Below are 22,415 nucleotides of genomic sequence, written 5' to 3' on the forward strand. Positions count from 1 at the left end.
TCATCTTCCTCAGCCCTTTTTTTTCTCATGTGGTCTTCCTCCTCCCCATGGCCCTGTTTACTGTCACCCATCTTTTTCCTAAAAATATTGCAAGACATTTAAGAGATGGTATATTGTAGTTTATTTCCCATCTGCCTCTCCTTCTGGCAGTGGCTGACAAAGTCGCCCACCTCATGTGCATCAACTCGGGGGAGCTGCAGAAGGGTATCACCCGGCCTCGGGTCAAGGTTGGCAACGAGTTTGTGACCAAAGGTATTTCCTGAGACACTGCTGAGGCTCACACTGACATGTGTTGTTGAAACATCCTGTCGTAGATGCCAAGTATTCGAAAGCGGTGCGTCGCCAAATCATTTGTAATTTCCACGCAAAATCCAAAGTTTGAACTTTGACCTTTTATCAGGTCAGAACCAAGACCAGTGTGTGTATTCCATCGGTGCTCTGGCTAAGGCCGTGTACGACCGCATGTTCAAATGGATGGTGACCCGCATCAACAAGACACTGGACACCAAAATGCAACGCCAGTTCTTCATAGGAGTTCTGGATATTGCCGGATTTGAGATCTTTGAGGTAGGGCCTGGATGGATGGATAGCTGGGCGGTTGGATGAATAATAGCAGGATGAGTGGTTGAAGGATTGATGGATAGAGGTAGACCAGATCTATATGTGTTTGAATGGACTGATACATTGATCACTAGTATTACAAACAAAGACAATGGAGGAATTCTGATGGAACTTATGAGCGGATAGTTGATAGAAAGGTAATTGGCTCAAGTGTAGCTATTTAGCTCATAATTACTGGTAATTTGATAATAAATAGATAATTTCTGTAGATATTTAGCTGATGGAAAGACGGATGGATGGAGGGATGAATAAATGGCTAGATGGAAGGATGGCTGATAGAGAGCTTCATTGATGGTTAGATGTAGGGATGAAGGAATGGGTGGATTGTGGACGGGAGGATGGATGAGGTATGTGAAATAATATCAAACAAGAGAAATAAATGGAAGAATAAATTTTTATTTATCTCTTTCCCACCATCTTTTACATGCACTAATCAGCTCTGTCTTCGCCATCTCTCCCTGCATCCCGGCAGTTCAACAGCTTTGAGCAGCTGTGCATCAACTTCACCAACGAGAAGCTGCAGCAGTTCTTCAACCACCACATGTTTGTACTGGAGCAGGAGGAGTACAAGAAGGAGGGCATCGACTGGGTCTTCATCGACTTTGGCCTGGACCTGCAGGCCTGCATTGACCTGCTGGAGAGGGTAACACACACGCACCACACCACACCACACCAAACCACACAATACACACACACACACAACACAATACACACACACTTTTACAGTTTGTGTGCACATGGACTCATATCCATCCATGCAGACATATGGACAGTGTGCCTTTTGAGTGACAGCAGGACAAATGATATTTGTTTTGAGTCGCTCTCACTCTCTCTTTTTCTTTGTCTCACCCTCTGCCTTTATCGGTACCTTTCTCTATCCCTCCTTCCCTCTTCCTCTCCATTTCTATCTCTCCTCCAGCCCATGGGCGTTTTCTCCATCCTGGAGGAGCAGTGTGTGTTTCCTAAGGCAACAGATGCTACCTTCAAGGCTGCTCTGTATGACAACCACTTGGGCAAGTCTTCCAACTTCCTCAAGCCAAAAGGGGGGAAGAAGGGAGCCGAGACCCACTTTGAACTGGTGCACTACGCCGGCACCGTGAGTACCAGGCTGCTGTGAGACATCATGAAACATTACAAAGTGCAGTATTTTGGAACATATGCAAGTAACACACACATATGTATACATATACATACATACATACATACACACACACACACACACACACACACACACACACACATATATAAATTCATACATCAATTCATATACATCAATTTAATACCCGGGCTATCTCTGATTGTGCACAAGTGTGCAACAGTGACCCATGTTAGATCAATAACCACCATTTGAATAAGACTTTCCTGGCATAATTAAGTGCCCGTGTCTGTCTGTCTCTCCCATCTCCACAAATGACATTCAAAAGTAAATAGATGATGCAGTTTTGTGTCATTTGAACCACTTCTTGTTAATGTACATACAGTGTGTGTAGTTGTTGTTGTGATTGTGCAGCATCTACCAGTGTGCACGATAAAGCGGGTCCGTTCTGCTTGCTTTAGGTGGGCTACAACATCGGCGGCTGGCTGGAGAAGAACAAAGACCCTTTGAACGAGACGGTGGTGGGTCTGTTCCAGAAATCCTCCATGCCGCTCCTGGCTCTGCTCTTCAAAGAGGAGGAGGCCGCTGCAGGGACTAAGAGACAGAAGAAAGGGTCCTCCTTTCAGACGGTCTCCAACTTCTACAGGGTAAACGGCACAGCAGATAGCGAGAGAGTCTTACATACACAGTTGCCATGTACACATGCACATACACACAAAAACATACGTACCAAATAAAAATACCACAAACATGGCATCAAGATCAGTTTAATGGCATCATGATCAGTTTAATAGCAACAAACTCTAACATGCACGCACAAGTGCAAACACACTACCATGCATTGGCATACGTAACCCGTGACGAAGACCCCCAGGCACAATATGATGAAGATCCCACCGGCGCACCATAACTAATGTATCACACACACTGTGCCTGCAACAGGAACAACTCAACAAGCTGATGAGCACCCTGCGAAGCACCGCTCCTCATTTCGTCCGCTGCATTGTGCCCAATGAATACAAGAAGTCAGGTCAGTCCAGAGAGTTGAGCCCATAGGGATAGACTGATGTACGAGTAGATGTTATCATGTGTTCTGGAGCAGTCTTTCTTTCTTCTTGCAGTAGCTTCACACTCTAAATGTTAAAAATAACTTTAAAAAGTCTCAAGCCTCACTGTTTATTTGTGTGTTTATTTGTGTATTTTCCCTCTCTGCACACAACAAGTGAATAGATCAGTGTCTTCATTTGATTTGTGTTGACTCTCTCACTCCCTCTCTCTCCCTCATTCTTTGGTAGACCATCATTTGCAGGACATGTGTGTGTGTGTGTGTGTGTGTGTGTGTGTGTGTGTGTGTGTGTGTGTGTGTGTGTGTGTGTGTGTGTTAAGTTCTCCTGTTGAGCAAAATATATAAAACAGAACTCACTTTCTTCCCTCTCTTTTCTCAATTCAATTCAATCCAGTTCAAAGAGGATTTGTTGGCATGATGGTAGTTATGTGCAGCATTGCTAATGCACATTGCATAAGGTGCAGAAATATATGACAATATCGATTAAACAGTGGTAAAAAGATATTCTCTCTCTCTTGCTCTCTCTCTCTCTCTCTCTCTCCTCGTGCAGGTGTGACAGACAACTACCTTGTCCTTCACCAACTGGCCTGTAACGGTGTGCTGGAGGGCATCCGTATCTGCAGAAAGGGTTTCCCCAACAGACTACAGTACCCGGAATTCAAACAGAGGTCCGACTCCATTTCCATCTGTCTCTCCGTCAATTTAATCTGTTTCACCGCATTCAGACGCAAGAGATATGGATGATACTTCCTGTCTGAGTGGACCACATACCCTGGTCAATGAGTTTATAGATAAAGAGTTTTAATTTCAATCTCCCAGGTACTACATCCTGAACCCCAATGTGATCCCTAAGGGATTCGTCGACAACAAGAAGGCCTCTGAGCTCATCCTAAGTTCTGTAGGACTGGATAACATGGAGTACCGCATCGGACACACCAAGGTACATCACTTGTCAGTAGCCATATTTATATGAGAAAGGTGTTAGTTAGTGTAGAGAATAAAACCCACCATGAGGTAAAGTTTCATCATAAAGCCGTTTTATTGATTGCATTTTGTTATGTTTGCGAAGAGCTTCACCGAGCAATGAAAGAACACAAATGAACTCGAGATGAAATAATGAGGAATCAAGAATCAGGAACACTTTATTTGTTATTTTGTACATGAAATGCAACAAAATATAATTTCCCCCAGCCCACAGCAGTGCACCACAAAGACAAAAACACATATCCAAGAACTACAAGAACACATGTATCCAAACTAAACAAAAAAAAATCACTGTCCAAGAGAACAAATGCCAGCCAGGATGACTGTCAGAACTGCCGGTCTGCATAGGCTAGCAGTTAGCTTAGCCTGCCCCGCTTCCGCATCCTGTCAGACCGCCCTCGGTGTTACCTTTTCGGGCGCAGCTCCGGGCAGGGCCGTGGTCCCTGGGCCCACAGGTCACAGCAGACCCAGCTCTCCCAACCGATCCAGCGCCGGCTCTCCCAGCCATTAAACGAAGACACAAACTTAGATGCAGACATGGAGAAAGACCGCTGCATAGATAGTACTGGGTGAGGCCGCCGCAAATGTGAATTCGCGCCGCCATCTTCCCACACCAGTACTGGGTGAGGCTGCTGTAAACGTGAATTCGCGCCGCCAGTCAAGCCAATTTATTCATATATAAATTGCATTTTAAACTCCCCTTCCCAGCATTTGCCAGTGCAGTATGCATTAGCAGAAAATATAAACTAGTCCCCCTTGTGTCCTTACTGTATTGTCTTTTCCTTCCTTCTTTCAAACCGCCGCCTCCAGGTGTTCTTCCGGGCAGGTGTCCTGGCCAAGCTGGAGGATGTGCGTGACGAGCGGCTGGCTAAGATCATAACCATGCTGCAAGCTCGCCTCAAAGGGAATCTCATGAGGATCGAGTTCAAGAAGATGCTGGATAAACGGTGTGTGCGCGCGTGTGTGTGTGTGTGTTGTGTGATTTGTGTTTTGCATTTGAGGTGGTGGATGTGTGAGGGTGAATTTTTACACCTGTGTTGCCATTAGACAGGTGGATATTTGTGTCTATGTGTGCTTGTCGATGTGTGTAGTTGTGAGAGAGCATCTTTACCTTCCTAGGTTTTACACAAATGTCTTGTCTCTTTAGTAATCTTGTGTGTGTGTGTGTGTGTGTGTGTGTGTGTGTGTGTGTGCGTGCGTGATGCAGAATTGCATTGATGGCCATCCAACGCAATGTCAGGAAGTTCCTTCAGCTGCGCTACTGGGGCTGGTGGAAACTCTATACCAAGGTAAACACATTTCGGATGGGAAACATGATGGTCTCTCAACTCCTCTTGTTCTGTTTCGCTCTCTCTTATTCCTTCTCTTTCTCATCCCCCCTCTGCCCTCCTAAATGAGGAATGGTAAACGGATTGCATTCTACATAGCGCTTTTCGAGCCACAACAGCCACTCAAAGTACTTTACAATCAATGAATGCCTGACATTCACCCACGCACACACACACTCATACACCGACGGCGCACCTTCTGCATACCTCCTGCCTTCATGTCCTCCCTCCCCTCCTCCTTCCTTTCAGCAAGTTTCTGTCTCTCTGCCTTTCTGTTCATTTCCCACATCCCTTCCTTCTGTCTTCCCGCTCCTTCAACATATTCCCCTTAAGTCAGAGGGTAGATAATGTGCCTGATCTATGATTTATCTCCTGCGTTGTAGGCTTGTAAGTGTGAGCCTTTTCTCTGACACTGTGTGTGTGTTAGCTCAGCAGGGTGTTAGCCATTCGCTGAGGCGTGCTGTGTTGATTCTTGATTCTTATCTGATGGCTGCATGATGCAACAGAATTCCCCACAGGACTGAACATTTACTGTCATCATCACTGTCATCATCATCATCATCATCATCAACGCACCCCACACCTCCTCCAGCTGAAGCCCCTGCTGATGGTGGCCCGTCAGGACGAGGCCTTCAAAGTCAAGGAGGAGGAGCTGAGGGCGGCGATGGAGAAGACCACAGAGTTGGAGGGCAAGCTCAAAGCTCTGGAGGAGAAGATGGTCACTCTGTCGCAGGAGAAGAAGGACCTGGCCTTGGCGCTGGCTGCAGTAAGTGCTACCCATCCACAGAAATGTATTTATTATCATTGTTATTATTTTTTCTAATAATATATAATATAATAATAGTATAATATAGTATAATAATTTCTAATAACCACGGTGGCCAAGTGGTTAGCACTGTTGCCTCACAGCAAGAAGGTCCTGGGTTCGAGCCCCAGACCATCCCAGGTCCTTTCTGGGTAGAGTTTGCATGTTCTCACCATGTCTGTGTGGGTTTCCTCTGGGTGCCCCAGTTTCTTCCCACCATCAAAAAGACATGCACATTAGGGTTAATACTCCTGCCTGTGCCCCTGAGCAAGGCAATGGAAAGAAGAACTGGAGTTGATCCCCTGGTGCTGCCGCTGCCCACTGCTCCTACACAATAGGTTGGGTTAAATGCAGAGAATAAATTCGTTGTAAGAATACAATGTTAAATAAAGTGGATTTCTATTTCACTTTCATTTTCATTTCATTTCATTCTCCAAATTCCATTATGTAAAAACAGACTGGGGGTGAGGGCTGATGGGGGGTATTAAGAAGGACTTCTGGTGCCTGTGATATCTGCCATCCATAAAACACACACATACACATACACACTCATACACAAACAGATACACACACCCAAACCATTTGTCCCGTTGCAGGAGCAGGACACGCTAGGCGATGCAGAGGAGCGCAGCACCCAGCTGATGCGCCAAAAAGGTCAACTGGAAGAGTCTGTGCGGGTAATATACTCATAAATCATACTATATACTTCCACGTCATATAATAAATTAACATAATGTTCTAGTCCTTTTAGCAAGTGTACAGAAAATGCAAAAAAAGATAATACTGTGATGTGTATGTTTAGAGCGAGTCCATTTGCATCCAAATACTCATGAAGTATAATTGGATTATGTAAAGATTTAATTCAGAGGTTGATACGTATGATGACGAGGCTGATTGTCAAAGCTCTGCATTAATCACCCTTACAAATGTGGATGGGTGTAATGATATTATAACGATATGATACTGTCATTCTGGGCATAGGATCTCCGTGAGCGCCTGGAGGAAGAGGAGGGCAGTAACGCCTCTCTCCATGCCCAGCGGAGGCAGCTGGAGGGGGAACTGACGGAGCTGAAGAGAGACCTGGAGTCTTTGGAGTCCACCTTGGCCAAAAATGAGAAGGAGAAACAGGTAGAAGAGTGGGGAGGGAAAGAATGAAGGGAGGAGATAAAAGTGGGTGATGGGATAGAGAGGGGGAAGTGGAAGAGGATGGTGATGGTGGTGGTGGGGTATAAACCAATAAAACAACATTTGCCAGTGCTGAAGGAACAAATGGGTAATGGATGCTGGGTATATTGGGAGAAGGATGCTGAAGATGGAGCTGCCAGGGAAGACGAAAAGAGGAAGGCCAAAGAGGAAGTTTATGGATGTGGTGAGGGAGGACATGCAGGTGACTGGTGTGACAGAGGAGGACGCAAAGGACAGGAAGAGATGGAAACGGATGGTCCGCTGTGGCGACCCCTAACGGGAGCAGCCGAAAGTAATAGTAGTAGTAGTAGTAGTAGTAGTAGTAGTAGTAGTAGTAGTAGTAGTAGTATGAAGGAACAAATGCAGTGATAGAAAATGAAGAGCTGATACAACTAAGAAATTTGTCTCCCAAAGCTCATTTTAAAGCAAAACTCCCTCATCATGGACGATTTCACGTATGCCGACATTGATTTTTTTCCCCTCCCCAATGTCATGTGTCAATGCTCTGACATCATGTCCCCTCAGCGCACAGCGTTGGGATCGCACGCCATGACGTCATCAACCAACTATTTTCCTGCATTAAAGGACACAGTTCAGGGGCGTCCGGGTAGCGTAGTGGTCTATTCTGTTGCCTACCAACACGGAGATCGCAGGTTCGAATCCTCGTGTGACCTCCGGCTTGGTCGGGCATTCCTACGGACACAATTGGCCGTCTGTGGGTGGGAAGCCGGATGTGGTTATGTGTCCTGGTCAATGCCCTCCTCTGGTCGGTCGGGGGGGCACCTGGTCGGGGGGCAACTGGGGGGGAATAGCGTGATCCTCCCACGCGCTGAGTCCCCCTGGCGAAACTCCTCACTGTCAGGTGAAAAGAAGCGGGTGGTGACTCCACATGTATGGGAGGAGGCATGTGGTAGTCTGCAGCCCTCCCCGATCGTCAGAGGGGGTGGAGCAGAGACTGGGACAGCTCGGAAGAGTGGGGTAATTGGCCGGATACAATTGGGGAGAAAAAGGGGGACCCCCCCCCCAAAAAGTCCCCCCCCCCAAAAAAGGACACAGTTCATACGGGTTGTCTTCTCAGTCACTTTCCACCCTCTTGTCTGTGGTAGCTGATTTCCTCTTACGGCGTTTTGTCTCTTCTGTATTGAAGAGTGACACCGCCGGTGGAGTTTCTCAGCATTGACTCTCTGCAAGTATACTTGGCTGCAGCCTGCAGAACGGGACGGGGTTCAACGCCGAACGTTTTGTCCCCCCCACCGCTTGATTTGATTGGTTTAGCTGTCAAATTTGTGCGGGACTAAACATCAATTTGGGTGGTGTTAAATATGAATTTCATTGGTTTGGACTTGGGTTTGGGTGCGGTTAAACAGGGTTAGGGTTAAGGTTAGGTTTAGGGACACTGAACCCTGCCCCATTCTACAGGCTGGAGCCAGTTACTCCTCAGTATGTGACGCATCGATCTTCCTGCAGACCGTATGGCGCCTCCTAGTGGCATTATAACAGACATACAAAAACACTCACAACCTCATAAACGGTCAAACATGCGTGACACCTCTTATGGATATTGTATACTGTTGTGTATTGTTGTGTATTGTACTGATTGTAAAGTCCTTCGGGACTACTTTGTGATTGTGCACTCCAACAACAACCTCAATTTAGGAGACTTCTGGCCAAGCCAAACAGTAACCGGTAAGATTTGGAGTTTGCTGTGATGAATTTGTTGGTGAAATGTGTGTTCAGGGATTGGACTACAAGGTGCAGACTCTGACAGGGGACCTGGGCCAGCGGGACGACCAAATCACCAAGCTGCAGAGGGAGAAGAGAGCTCTGGAGGAACTGCAACAGGTGGAAAAACACATATTACTACCCACACGCCTGTACACCTGCACACACACACACACACACACACACACACACACACACACACTAACACACACACACACATACACACACACACACACACACACACCACAAATCAAAACAGCAGTAGTTACCAGCCAACATACGTATTACATGATGTAAAGCTCATGTTACAGCACATGCGGTAATAACATTTGCACAGGTTTTACACTTAGATCACTAACATCTAAAGGGTTTGAATATGAAACATTCATAAATCCATTTAGGGGGGAAAAGCAACAAAAAGGTCCTCAGATGTCTCCTTTTGACCTGTTGCACAATCTTTGAAAAGATAGATATCTAATTTGAAGGTGAAAGTCTTTTGGGTTTTTTTGCTCAAACCCTTTTCATCCCCTCTGCATTTCCTCAGAAAACGCTGGAGGATCTCCAAACAGAGGAGGAGAGGGTCAACCACCTGACCAAGACCAACAGCAAGCTCAGCACCCAAGTGAATGAGGTAAGCCAGTGAAGATGCAGTCTACCTGGGAGTGTGGCCTCTATGAGTTCGATGGACCGTTTAGTTTTCCTTCATCAGCCGTCTTGATGGGGGCAACATTTACATACATGTACAACAAAATACATGGGAATCCTGCGCTTAGCCGGCAGTCCTCTTTTATCGAACCTCTTAACAGTTAACATCGAAAATCCCAACTTAAAAAAACACAAAAAATATAAATAACAACATAAACAACACAATAGCAAGACAACAAGAACAAATTCTGTCAAGTGTTATTACAGTTTGCTGTTTTTGATTTTGGTGTGTGTGTATGTGTGTGTGTGTGTGTGTGTGTGTGTGTGTGTAGCTGGAGGACAGCTGGGAGCAGGAGAAGAGGATCAGGGCAGAGGTGGAGAAGGCCAGGAGGAAGGCAGAGGGAGACCTGAAGATGACCATCGAGAACCTCAACGAGATGGAGAACGCCAAGCTTGATCTGGAGGAGGTCATCAAGAAGTGAGGGAGCCAAGCAACGCACACACACACACACACACACACACACACACACACACACACATACACGGTCAGTCTCGGCAGAGCCTGATCTCTTTCTTGTTGTCTCTGCTGTGTTTTCCTGCAGGAGAGACTTTGAGATCAACAACATGAACTCGAAGCTGGAGGATGAGCAGTCCCTCAGCTCGATGCTCAGCCGAAAGCTCAAAGAGCACCAAGTAAGGGACAGACGAGCAGAGATGGCTTAAAGAAAGATCTTTATGAACTACCAAGTGCACTCAGGAATGTGTGTGTGTGTGTGTGTGTGTGTGTGCCAGAGAGAGAGAGAGAGAGAGAGAGAGAGAGAGAGAGAGAGAGAGAGAGAGAGTGGAGGTGAGTGAGGATGAAAGGAATGGGGGGAATGCAGAGGGATGGAGGAGAAGTCCAGAGAGGGATGATAAGGAATACGGGATGTGAAAGAAGAGAAGGGGAAGACAAGCATGTGAAGCGATGAAAGACTTGGGGGGTGGGGTGTGGGGTGGGGGTGTGTGAGGAGACAAGGAAGAAAAGGGATGTAAGAGGAAAGCGTTAATTATTTTCAGAAACCGTTGCTCGTCTTTCACCTGTTCTGTCGGACACTGACCTGATGTTGTGGCTTCTGGCAGGGCCGCATCGAGGAGTTGGAGGAGGAGCTGGAGGCTGAGCGAGCCATGAGAGCGAAGGTTCACATCTGAAGACATTTAAATCCACCATTCAATTTCCAATACTGATCTGCTGCAAATTGAACATTTTAAAGCTTTTACTGAATTCTGGGAATTCACACTGTGTAAACACTGTCACATTCTTCAGATGTACACATATTGATAAAGATACCACACAAAAGACATTGATTTGAATTGAGAAATTATTAAGATGCTGATATCATCCCATCATTGACTTATCTCTTCCTGTTGACTGACAGGTAGAGAAGCAGCGGGCAGAGCTGTCACGGGATCTGGAGGACCTTGGTGACAGGCTGGAAGAGGCGGGTGGAGCCACTGTTGCCCAGGTGAGCCTAGCTAACACCTGTTAATCAATTTACCAGTCGCTAGCCTTATAGCAAACACCAAATAAGAGGAGACTCAGGGCAGACCTAGTTTTTTCCCCCTCCCTTTTTCTCCCCAATTGTACCTGTCCAATTACCCTACTCTTTTGAGCCGTCCCGGTCACTGCCCCACCCCCCTCTGCCGATCGCTGGAGGGCTGCAGACTACCACGTGCCTCCTCCGATACATGTGGAGTCGCTGGCCGCTTCTTTTCACCTGACAGAGGAGTTTCGCTAGGAGGACGTAGCACGTGGGAGGATCACGCTATTCCCCCCAGTGCCCCCTCCCTCCCGAACATGCATCCCCACCGACCAGAGGAGGCACTAGTGCAGCGACCAGGACACATGCCCACATCCGGCTTCCCACCTGCAGACACGGCCAATTGTGTCTGTAGGGACGCCCGACCAAGCCGGAGGTAACATGGGGATTCGAACTGGCGATCCCCGTGTTGGTAGGCAAGGGAATAGACCGCTATGCTACCCAGATGCCCGAGACCTAGTTTTTAGGGGGCGAGTCCGACTCATGTCAAAGATCGACTTTTATCGAGTCTGAGTCAAGTGCATGATGTTAATAGTGGGTATTTTCATTAATTTTTGACAAACTGGTACAACCACTGTACGTCTGTGAAGCACATCGCTGGCAACTTTTTCATCAGCAGTGGTTTGGTTTATAGTGCCCTGCACCCATACCTAATGAAACCATGAGCTACTGCAGCCCTACCAGCTGCACACACTGAAGTAGTGTGTTTGTAATTTTAGGGCTGCTGTCCAGCTTTGGTCCACGTGTGACAATTTCAGGAAAAGTGAACTAAAAGCCCCTAATGTCCGGTTGACCCTCAGGTTGAACAGAACAGGAGGCGGGAGGCGGAGGTGCTGAAGCTGAGGCGCGAGCTGGAGGAGTCAGTGCTTCAATCTGAGGCCTCGGCGGCGGCGCTGAGAAAGAGGCACTCCGACTCGATGGCGGAGCTCGGTGAGCAGCTGGAAAACCTGACCAGGCTGAAGGTGAAGCTGGAGAAAGACAAGCAGACCATGAAGGCTGAGATCGAAGACCTCAACGTCACCATGGAGGCCACACAGAAAGCAAAGGTACATGACAGATAGAGGTCGACACAGTGTGCGTTCATTTATGTATATATTTGTGTGTGTGTGTGTGTGTGTGTGTGTGTGTGTGTGTGTGTGTGTGTGTAGGATAAAAACATGCTCAGGGAAACAGTTGCACTGCGTGTAACTGCACAGTTCGTGTTCACCCTTTTGTAGTGCATCTGTTTTTGTGTATATTTACTGTAAGTCCATTAGTACTGAGGGAGCGTAAGTCTTGATGTGTGTTGTGCATGTATTGTTTTTATTCTAAGCAGGATACAAATGACAACCTTCACATCATCAGTGACCTAGGTGGCTCTGTACCTTTCTATTAATGTAATGTAGAGCTCATAATAATATGCACACATGCTCCTGTATTTTTTTGCCTGTGTGTGTGTGTGTGTGTGTGTGTGTGTGTGTGTGCACCTTCATGCATGCGTGTAGATGAACTCTGAGGCCCATGTCCATAAGCTGGAGGACAGCTTGGCAGAAGCGAATGCTCGCCTGGCTGAAATGGAGCGCAGTCAGTCTGAGCTCAACACCGCCAAGATCCGCCTAACTGGTAGACACACACACTCACGAACACATTTCACATAAACATTGTGCTAAGTGTCAGACCCACATCTACAAAATTCATTCATTCATTAGAAATGTTATTATCAGGCATCCGGGTAGCGTGGCGGTCTATTCCGTTGCCTACCAACATGGGGGTCGCCGGTTCGAATCCCCGTGTTGCCTCCGGATTGGCCGGGCATCCCTACAGACACAATTGGCTGTGTCTGCGGGTGGGAAGCCGGATGTGGGTATGTGTCCTGGTTGCTGCACTAGCGCCTCCTGTGGTCGGTAAGGGCAGCTGTTCGGGGGGGAATGGGGGAATAGCGTTTTCCTCCCACGCGCTACGTCCCCCTGGTGAAACTCCTCACTGTCAGGTGAAAACAAGCGGCTGGCGACTCCACATGTATTGGAGGAGGCATGTGGTAGTCTGCAGCCCTCCCCGGATTGGCAGAGGGGGTGGAGCAGTGACCGGGATGGCTCAGAAGAGTGGGGTAATTGGCCGGATACAATTGGGGAGAAAAAGAGGGAAATTAAAGAAAAGAAAAGAAATGTTAATGTTATTATCCGTTGTTGGAGACTTGTCTTTGCCCCTGCCCTGGTTGCATTTGGAAAACGCTGACGTTACGCCGTTAACTTTACGCTAACGTAACATAGCCAGCATAGCCACAACATAGCAGAGCTTCGTACAACCGTTATCAAAGTGCACGGGAGACAGGTAGAGATTAATAATTGATCAAGGAAATCGCAAGCTTCAAACGTCAAATATGTCACATGCTGTATCTAGGATGGACGTATGTGATCTCTGAGTTTGATCATATGAAAACCTTCACACTGGAGGTCAGCGAGAGATCGAGGAGGGAGGCTAACTAGCGTTAGCATCAGTCTTAGGAGTCCTCTTTTCTCTGAATTGTTATTCCTGGGAGAGGAATGGCGACTTTCAAACACAGATAAGAAGGCTGCTTTGTCAGATTTATGGATTAGTAAGACTTATTACCTTACAAGGCCCCGGCTTTTAGGAAATCATGGTTTTATCCTCAGTATGGCCTTACACCTCGTCCCTTAACCAAGCTCACTGCAACCATATAGAGGGATATAGACATGTTATAAACACCAGGGAGTTCTCCTCTGTTGATTTCCTTCTTATTATTCTCCCTGTGACCCCTTGACCTGCAGTCAGACCTGGGCTGAGGGAGTAACTAGTCACATGTCAGACAGCATTTTTGTCTCTTCTGTCCATCCAAAAGGAAAGTTCTTCTAGTCGAGCAAATTAAAGTGTGAGTAAAGTGTCCACTCAAACTGAGCACTGTGTGTGTGTGTGTGTGTGTCTGTGTGTGCAGCGGAGAATGGGGAGCTGAGCAGGGAGCTTGAGGAGGCACAGAATAAGCTGACCCAGGTGACCAGGCTGAAGGCCTCGCTCACCTCCCAGATCGATGAGCTCAAGAGACAAGTGGATGAGGAAAGCAAGGTACACACACACACACACATACATGCATGCACGCACACACACTTGTGCGCGCATACACACATACACACACACACACACACACAGCTCCCTTTTTCACTCATACATTTAAATGCAAGTTGGGGGCTGGTATCAGATGACTGTTATACCATGCTGTGCTACATATCCACTTTCTGTAAATGCTTGGTGTGTCTCTACTGTAGTTTGTCTTCATTTTCTTCCCGTTCTCTCCTTTCCCATCCATCTTTCTCACCCTTCCTTCCTCCAGGGTCGCAACACAGCGATGGTGGCTCTGGCCAATGCGCGTCATGATCTGTCTCTAATGAAGGAGCAGCTGGAGGAGGAGTCAGAGACCCACAATGAGCTGCAGCGCCTCGTCTCCAAACTGAACGCTGATGTCACCACCTGGAGGAGCAAGTACGAGACGGACGCCATCCAGCGCACCGAGGAGCTGGAGGAAACGAAGTACGTAAAAGGCAAATGCAAATGGAGAAATGCTAGATAAGAAAACAGGTCTTGGAATTGAAACATGACTTTTAGCACGAAAAATATTGATACACTCTGGCCTCCCATAGTCCAAAGACATGTAGGTCAGGTGAATTGGCTGTACTAAATTGTCCCTCGGTGTGAATGTGTGTGTGTGTCAGTGTTGTAGTCGAGTCACTAAACCTCGAGTCCGAGTCGAGTCTCGAGTCCCCAGTGTTCGAGTTTGACTCCAAGTCCAAGTCCCCAAAGAAGAGTCCAAGTTGAGTCCGAGTCAAGTCCCCATTATCTGAGTCTGAGTCATCAAGGTTGAGTCTCAGTCGAGTTCCAAGATGGGCTTCAGTGCTCCACTCTGGCACCATTAAAAAGCTGACACACAAATAAAAAAGGTCTACATTAAACAAAAATGACACAGCTGTCACCATTTCAAAGGGAGTTTATTTACTTTGTGACACAATAGCCAAACTTTCAAGCATGTGCACACACACCAGTGTTGTAGTCGAGTCACTAAACCTCGAGTCTGAGTCAAGTCTCGAGTCCCCAGTATTCAAGTCCAAGTCATCAGTGCTCAAGTCCAAGTTGAGTCACGTCCTGGACTCGAGTCTGAGTCCTGGACTCGAGTACTACAACACTGGTGTGTGTCGGCCCTGTGATGGCCCGACGGCCTGTCCAGGGTGTCTCCCCGCCTGCTGTCCAATGACTGCTGGGATAGGCTCCAGCATCCTTGCGACCCTGAGAGCAGATGAGCGGTTTGGATAATGGATGGATGGATGGACAAATCTGAGTAAATTATTATAAACCATTATGAAAACCTGCTCTCTCTCTTTCTCTCTCTCTCTCTCTCTCTCTCTCTCTCTCTCTCTCTCTCTCTCTCTCTCTCTCTCTCTCTCTCTCTCTCTCTCTCTCTCTCTCTCTCTCTCTCTCTCTCTGTGTCTGTCTGTCTGTCTGTCCAAGGCGTAAGCTGGCGGTGCGTCTCCAGGAGGCTGAGGAGGCGGCAGAGTCGTCCCAGGCCAGAGCCGCCAGCCTGGAGAAGGTCAAGCAGAGATTGCAGGGAGAGGTGGAGGACCTCACCATAGATCTGGAAAAGGTGCATATAGTATCTCCCATTCAATTAGGCAGCCCATCCTGTTACCAAAGCACTAAAGCGCGGTTAATAAAAGCATCCACCCAAAACAAGATTGACCACTGTGTATGCCTAACAATAAAACAAGCTGAATAAATGTCAGCAGCACTAATGGTGTGTTTTGTCTGTTTTATTGTATTGTATTCTCTGAATTATTTCCTACTAGTCCAACGCAGCCGCGGCAGCTCTGGATAAGAAGCAGCGGGTGTTCGACAAGCTGGCGGCCGAGTGGAGCCAGAAGAACGAGGAGCTGCAGCTGGAGCTAGAGAACAGCCAGAAGGAGAGCCGCTCCTACATGACGGAGCTCTACAAGCTGAAGACGGCTCACGAAGAGAGCCTGGACCAGCTGGAGACCATCCGCAAGGACAACAAGACCCTCACCGGTGAGCAGTGGCAGACCTGCTGTATGTCTGCACTCATGCCGGCAAAGGGCAAAGTCCACGACGTAGATGTAGTTGAACACTACGGGGGACGAGCTCAGGCGCCAAGGCGAATGCACCTCCTCTGTTGAATTAAACACCTAAAAAATTTGGGCTTAAAGATGTAAAGAGACCGAAAGACGGACGCGGCATGCTTTGTAGGGTTGGAGACACATAGGTGGGCCTAAAAACAATGATCTAAAAACTTTATTCGTCAAGGCTAATTCTTACATGGTCTTTTGGTGGCACTATGCTATGAGTATGAATTGGCTTCAGCTGGTCCTATTGGTGTCTGCTACTGAGCCCTTTTCTACTTGCACTTGATGACATGATTTCCCCGTTTTCTGACTTGTGGCAATGTACTGTACATCTACTTTGTACTTAGTTTCTCCCTATTCATCACGGTTTTATGATCTACAGTGCAGCCATACTAAATGCTATCATCTCGACTATGATATGATTACTGTGAAATAAATGTACCACTACTTCATGTAGTTCTGCCATGATATGGTACGTTAACTATGTGGTGCTCTGTGATGCCAGTTGGTTCAAATTTATCTGCTGATTACTGACTTCCTTCTAAATCACTCTGGATAAAGCATCTGCTGAATGAGTAAACGTATATGTAAAGGCAAATAGAAAAGGTACATTCTGGTAGCGTCCAGGTAGCATAGCGTTCTATTCCATTGCCTACCAATACGGGGATCGCCGGTTCGAATCCCCGAATTACCTCCAGCTTGGTCGGGCGCCCCTACAGACACAATTGGCCGTGTCTACGGGTGGGAAGCCAGATGGGGTTATGTGTCCTGGTTGCTGCACTAGCGCCTCCTCTGGCCAGTCGGGGCACCTGTTCGGCGGGGGGGGGTGGACTGGGAGGAATAGCATGATCCTCCCACGCGCTACGTCTCCCTGGCAAAACTCCTCACTGTCGGGTGAAAAGAAGTGGCCGGTGACTCCACGTGTATCGGAGGAGACATGTGGTAGTCTGCAGCCCTCCCCGGATCGCCAGAGGGGGTGGAGCAGCAACCGGGACGGCTCGGAAGAGTGGGGTAATTGGCCAGATACAACTGGGGAGAAAAGGGGGGGTACATTCATTTGATTTACTGTGTTGAAGAAATATGTTTTAGTACTTTATTTGAAAAGTCCATTTTGACATGTGTGCTCTTTCTCTCATTATGCTTTCGTTTATTTATCTCTGCCTGCCCCCTTCAACAGTCTTTAGAAGATACTAATATGACGACGTGAATAGAACAGCATGCAGCGAAGGCCATCTAATCACAAACACATGGCATGCACCTGAACCCACCGATCTGCAGGAGTCTCGCTTGATCCTGGTCTGTTTTCTTGAACGAGTCTGTGTTTTTCTCCCAGAGGAGATTAAGGAGCTGGTTGACCAGCTTGGAGAAGGAGGTCGCAGCGTCCACGAGCTGCAGAAGGCCAGGAGGAAACTGGAGGGGGAGAAGGAGGAGCTCCAGCTGGCCCTGGAGGAGGCCGAGGCCTGTCTCGAGGTACAATAACAAGAAAAACAATGGAAAATAAAAGAAATTACAGGTGAAAGAGCGTTGGCCCTCTAGTGTGAGCATTCTGCTTTCTGTTCTTGGAAATGACAGAAAACTTTTCTTTTAAGTGTTCTAGTTTGACTGAACACTGTTGATGTTACTGCTATAAATATCCCCAATGTAAATCACACAACTGGCCGAGTCAAAAAAGGGAAAATAAAAATAAAGGACAATGACTTATTTGCTGTGAACATTTTGCTATGGGATCATCTTTCACATCCCTTCATTCAGTCCAGCTGTTCACTGGCCAACAACAATGTGTGTGTGTGTGTGTGTCCATGTGTGTGTCCGTCCAGGTGGAGGAAGGTAAACTGGTACGTGTACAGTTGGAGCTGGCTCAGGTCAAGGCTGACATTGACCGCAGAATCCATGAGAAAGAAGAGGAATTTGAGGTCACCAGGTTAGAAAAGAAGCGTGTGTGCGTGCACACACGCACACGCGCGCGCACACACACACACACACACACACAAAGATACTTCATATTTTACTGTCAAAATCAGTCAATGTCAGGTGTCCGGGTAGCGTAGCGGTCTATTCCGTTGCTTACCATCACAGGGATCGCTGGTTTGAATCCCCGTGTTACCTCCGGCTTGGTTAGGCGTCCCTACAGACACAATTGGCCATGTCTGCGGGTGGGAAGCCGGATGTGGGTATGTGTCCTGGTCGCCTCCTCTGGTCGGTTGGGGTGCCTGTATGGGGGGGAGGGGGAACTGGGGGGAATAGCGTGATCATCCCACGCGCTACGTCCCCCTGGTGAAACGCCTCACTGTCAGGTGAAAAGAAGCAGGCTGGCGACTCCACATGTATCGGAGGAGGCATGTGGTAGTCTGCAGCCCTCCCCGGATCAGCAGAGGGGGTGAAGCAGCGACCGGGATGGCTCGGAAGAGTGGGGTAATTGGCCAGATACAATTGGGGAGATAAAGGTGGACCCCCCCCCCCCAAAAAAGTGTGACAATACTGTAAGAGATTTTTGTCTCGCTCCTCATTTAATGTCAGAGTTGACTTAAATAATTGCCACGACAGTAGAACTTTTTCATCATCACCCAAATGGAAAATGTACCAACGGTTTCTTGTGTATCATCACTATTACCAACCAACCAAAGTATTACAAGTTTCTGTTGGCATATAGAACAATGATCACAGTCACAAGGACAAGTTGTTGTATTTCTTGTAAAGGACATTTGTACCCATGACTTGTTCTGTGCTACTGGCACCTTATGAAACCTATATACAATGTTAATCCCCCTTGTTGTATGTTGTATGTAGAAAGAACCACGCACGTGCGGTGGAGTCACTGCAGGCCAGCCTGGAGGCGGAGGCCAAAGGTCGCGCCGAGGCCCTGCGGATGAAGAAGAAGATGGAGGGGGACCTGAACGAGATGGAGATTCAGCTGGAGCACGCCAACAGGAACAACGCCGAGCTGGTCAAAACCCTCAAGAAGCTCCAGCAGCAGATCAAAGTAGGATGATAATACATTACACAGACACACACAGACACAGACACAGACACACACACACACACACACACACACACACACATAAATATAGAGGGGGGGTAGGAACATGTCTGCAATAGTTGCTATCCCATACCATCAATAGATCCCATGTCATGACAGCGATGGATATGATCAATTCTCCATTAATTTCTTTCTTTTTCTCTCCTTCTCCAGGACCTGCAGGTGCAGATGGACGAGGATTGCCGTCAGCATGAGGAGCTCAGGGAGCAGTACAACCTCCAGGAACGCCGTCTGTCTCTCTTGATGGGGGAGCTGGACGAGCTGAGGGGAGGCCTGGAGTCCTCTGAGAGGGCCCGCAAGCTCATGGAGCAGGAGCTGGTGGAAACCATGGAGAGATATAATGAGCTCAACATACATGTGAGTCGAATGAGGCTTGCAGGAGGTTACATGTGAACAAATATCTGCACAGGTGCATGTGTACATGTTCAAGTACATGCATCTGCAAATTATCTAAGCCGGCTATAGGGGTTCAATTGAAAAAGTGCAAATGAGTAAAATTTTCTAAGCAGATTATTTTTTAGATGTTGAATATGAAGGTTTTAATGTGTTCAGTTCAAGTCTTTCTCACGTGTGTGGTACCTAGATGCACGCACACACACACACACACACACACACACACACACACACACACACGCAAAGCAGACATGTATGGCGCAACTGACTCATCTAAACTTGCATGCATCAAAACTCATAAAGCAGGTGGTTTAAAAAAGTTAGGTGCACATACAAACATACAGACACACATAATCATTTATTTTACATTCATTTACCGTTGCTAAGCTACTGTAATGTCCCCTCTCCAGAACCAGAGTCTGACGGTCCTGAAGAGGAAGTTGGAGGCGGACCTCGCCCGACTCTCCAGTGAGAACGAAGAGCTGATCTCAGAGTTTCGCGCCGCTGATGAGAGAGCCAAGAAAGCTGTGACTGACGTGAGTGTCTTACGACTACTTCTTCAGTAAACCCTGACTGACATTTAAAATCCAAATGAGGATTTTAAATGTCAGGTTCCTCATGAGCAAAAAATGTGCAGGCTCAGTTAAAAAGAATTGTCCTTTCTGGGTTTCTCTGTGCTTCAGCTTTCTGTTGAGTCGCATTTGGCTCTGCAGGTGATGTTGAAAATAATTGTTTTCTGTGTGATATAACTGGATGTGTGTGTCTTTGTGTGTGTGTGTGTGTGTGTGTGTGTCTATAGGCAACACGGCTGTGTGAGGAGCTTCGTCAGGAGCAGGAGAGGACCTCCCATCTGGAGAGGATTAAGAAGAACCAGGAGCAGAACCTCAGAGACCTCACTCTGAAACTGGAGGAGGCCGAGCAGCAGGCTCTGAAGGCTGGCAAACGCACCATCCAGAAACTGGAAACCAGGGTGACGATTTACTATGGTTTTGTTGAGTCAGTAATTTGAAAAATAAGGCACACAAGGTGCAGTGGTTTATAAAGGACCGCAAACTGAGGTTACAGTCCTGTTTTTGTTCTGGTCCTTGAATGGAAAACAGTCAGGATACGGGGTAATATGTTCCAGTACATATCAAAAACATGCATAGAATGAACCAAATAATGTTTTCAACAAGGTATATCTTTAAAAATTTTGTTGCCCAGGTCACACTTTGGATATAGTCTACATGTTTCTGAAATCCATGAGTGCCTGATTGGGTGCCTAGTGGGTGCTCATATTCACTCGCTGCCATTAACTAAGCAAAAAAAATACACACATATATGGAAATATATAATTTAAGAGATGAAGTCTTCATATGTAAGCAAAGCACTTCCATCCATCCATTATCCAAACCGCTTATCCTGCTCTCAGGGTCGCGGGGATGCTGGAGCCTATCCCAGCAGTCATTGGGCGGTAGGCGGGGAGACACCCTGGATCACAGGGCAAAGCACTTAAAATCTTGAAATGAAAAGAGACAGACATTTTACATTTTCTATGGTATATTTCTCTGGTAATGTATGATGAGCTTCACTTGGCCCCTTTTTACACACACACACACACACACACACACACACACACACACACACACACACACACACACACACACACACACACACATGTTCAGTTTGAGTGGACACTTTGCTCACACTTTAATTTGCTCGGCTAGAAGGACTTTGCTGTGTGTGCATACCCAGTCATCTATGCATTGTGTTTGATTCTTCACCGCCATCCATCCCAGATCAAGGAGTTGGAGAACGAGCTGGATCAGGAGCAAAAGCGGCATGTGGAGACGGTGAAGAATCTCCGTAAGGGAGAACGCCGGCTGAAGGAGCTGGTCTTCCAGACCGAGGAGGACCATAAGACCAACCAGCGCATGCAGGAGCTGGTGGAAAAACTCCAGAACAAACTAAAGTCATACAAGCGACAGATAGAGGAGGCGGTGAGTAGGGGTGGGGAAAGAGAGAGAGAGAGAGAGAGAGAGAGAGAGAGAGAGAGAGAGAGAGAGAGAGAGAGAGAGAGAGAGAGAGAGAGAGCATGCATACATCAAAGTGAGGCCAGGCCAGGGGAAAAGACAGGTGGAGTCAGTGCAGGTGCTTTGTGTTGAATTGGGGGTTGAAATGAGTAGAAACTGTTAATTGTTGTGTGTAATTCATGAATCCATCACTAATGGCTGAAGTAAGAAAAATCTTCGTAATCACGCAACTTTAAATCTGGCAGTATTGAGTTTTCTTTGAATTAATGGCTTTTGAGTAATGCTCTTTTCTGTGCATCATATCTGTGCAACTCCGAACCCATGTTATGAAGTCGAGTCAGCACTGGTTTTTCATCGCAGACCGACTGTTTTTTTTCTTCTCTCCAGCAGCTAACGTTGTTTGAGCTTAAGCTGCACTTTGTGTGTTGTTATAGGAGGAGCAGGCCAACTGCAGCCTGTCAAAGTACCGTAAGACGATCCACGAGTTGGACGATGCAGAGGAGCGTGCAGACATGGCCGAGATGGCCCTGAATAAGCTGAGGACCAGGAACCGCGCCTCAGCGAACAAGGGCTTCACCTCTGTGGAGATTGTTCAAGTCACCAAGCCATCCAAAGGAGGACAGGACGACTAGCAGGGGGGAAAAAACAAACGCAGACGCACACACCCCACCAGCTGGTGAGCAATCAGTGTGACATGTGCTTACGTATGTAGACCTTAAGCATGTAAAATACACATTTATACACACACACACACACACACACACACACACACACACACACACACACACACACACACACACCCTGAAAAAAACATTTCTATATGC

General features: G+C 47.2%; 1 protein-coding gene across 1 annotated transcript in view; it reads left to right on the forward strand.

Moving 5' to 3' along the window:
- The window catches only part of LOC130119983 (myosin-16-like), a 30,921-nt gene that overhangs the window by 7,862 nt on the left and 644 nt on the right, over positions 1 to 22,415 (forward strand). Inside the window, exons 11-43 of the mRNA XM_056288595.1 lie at positions 151 to 252; positions 401 to 567; positions 1,094 to 1,264; positions 1,541 to 1,717; positions 2,179 to 2,364; positions 2,660 to 2,747; positions 3,334 to 3,451; positions 3,603 to 3,723; positions 4,578 to 4,714; positions 4,975 to 5,056; positions 5,688 to 5,861; positions 6,497 to 6,577; positions 6,882 to 7,028; positions 8,823 to 8,927; positions 9,352 to 9,438; positions 9,785 to 9,930; positions 10,055 to 10,145; positions 10,572 to 10,628; positions 10,868 to 10,954; positions 11,830 to 12,075; positions 12,514 to 12,631; positions 13,962 to 14,089; positions 14,355 to 14,551; positions 15,524 to 15,656; positions 15,859 to 16,075; positions 17,483 to 17,619; positions 17,967 to 18,070; positions 18,937 to 19,129; positions 19,340 to 19,543; positions 19,990 to 20,115; positions 20,379 to 20,549; positions 21,358 to 21,558; positions 22,026 to 22,267. Of these exons, the coding sequence (XP_056144570.1) occupies positions 151 to 252; positions 401 to 567; positions 1,094 to 1,264; positions 1,541 to 1,717; positions 2,179 to 2,364; positions 2,660 to 2,747; positions 3,334 to 3,451; positions 3,603 to 3,723; positions 4,578 to 4,714; positions 4,975 to 5,056; positions 5,688 to 5,861; positions 6,497 to 6,577; positions 6,882 to 7,028; positions 8,823 to 8,927; positions 9,352 to 9,438; positions 9,785 to 9,930; positions 10,055 to 10,145; positions 10,572 to 10,628; positions 10,868 to 10,954; positions 11,830 to 12,075; positions 12,514 to 12,631; positions 13,962 to 14,089; positions 14,355 to 14,551; positions 15,524 to 15,656; positions 15,859 to 16,075; positions 17,483 to 17,619; positions 17,967 to 18,070; positions 18,937 to 19,129; positions 19,340 to 19,543; positions 19,990 to 20,115; positions 20,379 to 20,549; positions 21,358 to 21,558; positions 22,026 to 22,223 (4,697 nt within the window). The 3' untranslated portion in view covers positions 22,224 to 22,267. The remainder of the gene's footprint in view (positions 1 to 150; positions 253 to 400; positions 568 to 1,093; positions 1,265 to 1,540; positions 1,718 to 2,178; positions 2,365 to 2,659; positions 2,748 to 3,333; positions 3,452 to 3,602; positions 3,724 to 4,577; positions 4,715 to 4,974; positions 5,057 to 5,687; positions 5,862 to 6,496; positions 6,578 to 6,881; positions 7,029 to 8,822; positions 8,928 to 9,351; positions 9,439 to 9,784; positions 9,931 to 10,054; positions 10,146 to 10,571; positions 10,629 to 10,867; positions 10,955 to 11,829; positions 12,076 to 12,513; positions 12,632 to 13,961; positions 14,090 to 14,354; positions 14,552 to 15,523; positions 15,657 to 15,858; positions 16,076 to 17,482; positions 17,620 to 17,966; positions 18,071 to 18,936; positions 19,130 to 19,339; positions 19,544 to 19,989; positions 20,116 to 20,378; positions 20,550 to 21,357; positions 21,559 to 22,025; positions 22,268 to 22,415) is intronic.

The sequence above is a fragment of the Lampris incognitus genome, chromosome 10 (genome assembly GCF_029633865.1).
Source record: "Lampris incognitus isolate fLamInc1 chromosome 10, fLamInc1.hap2, whole genome shotgun sequence".
Classification (NCBI taxonomy): domain Eukaryota; kingdom Metazoa; phylum Chordata; class Actinopteri; order Lampriformes; family Lampridae; genus Lampris; species Lampris incognitus.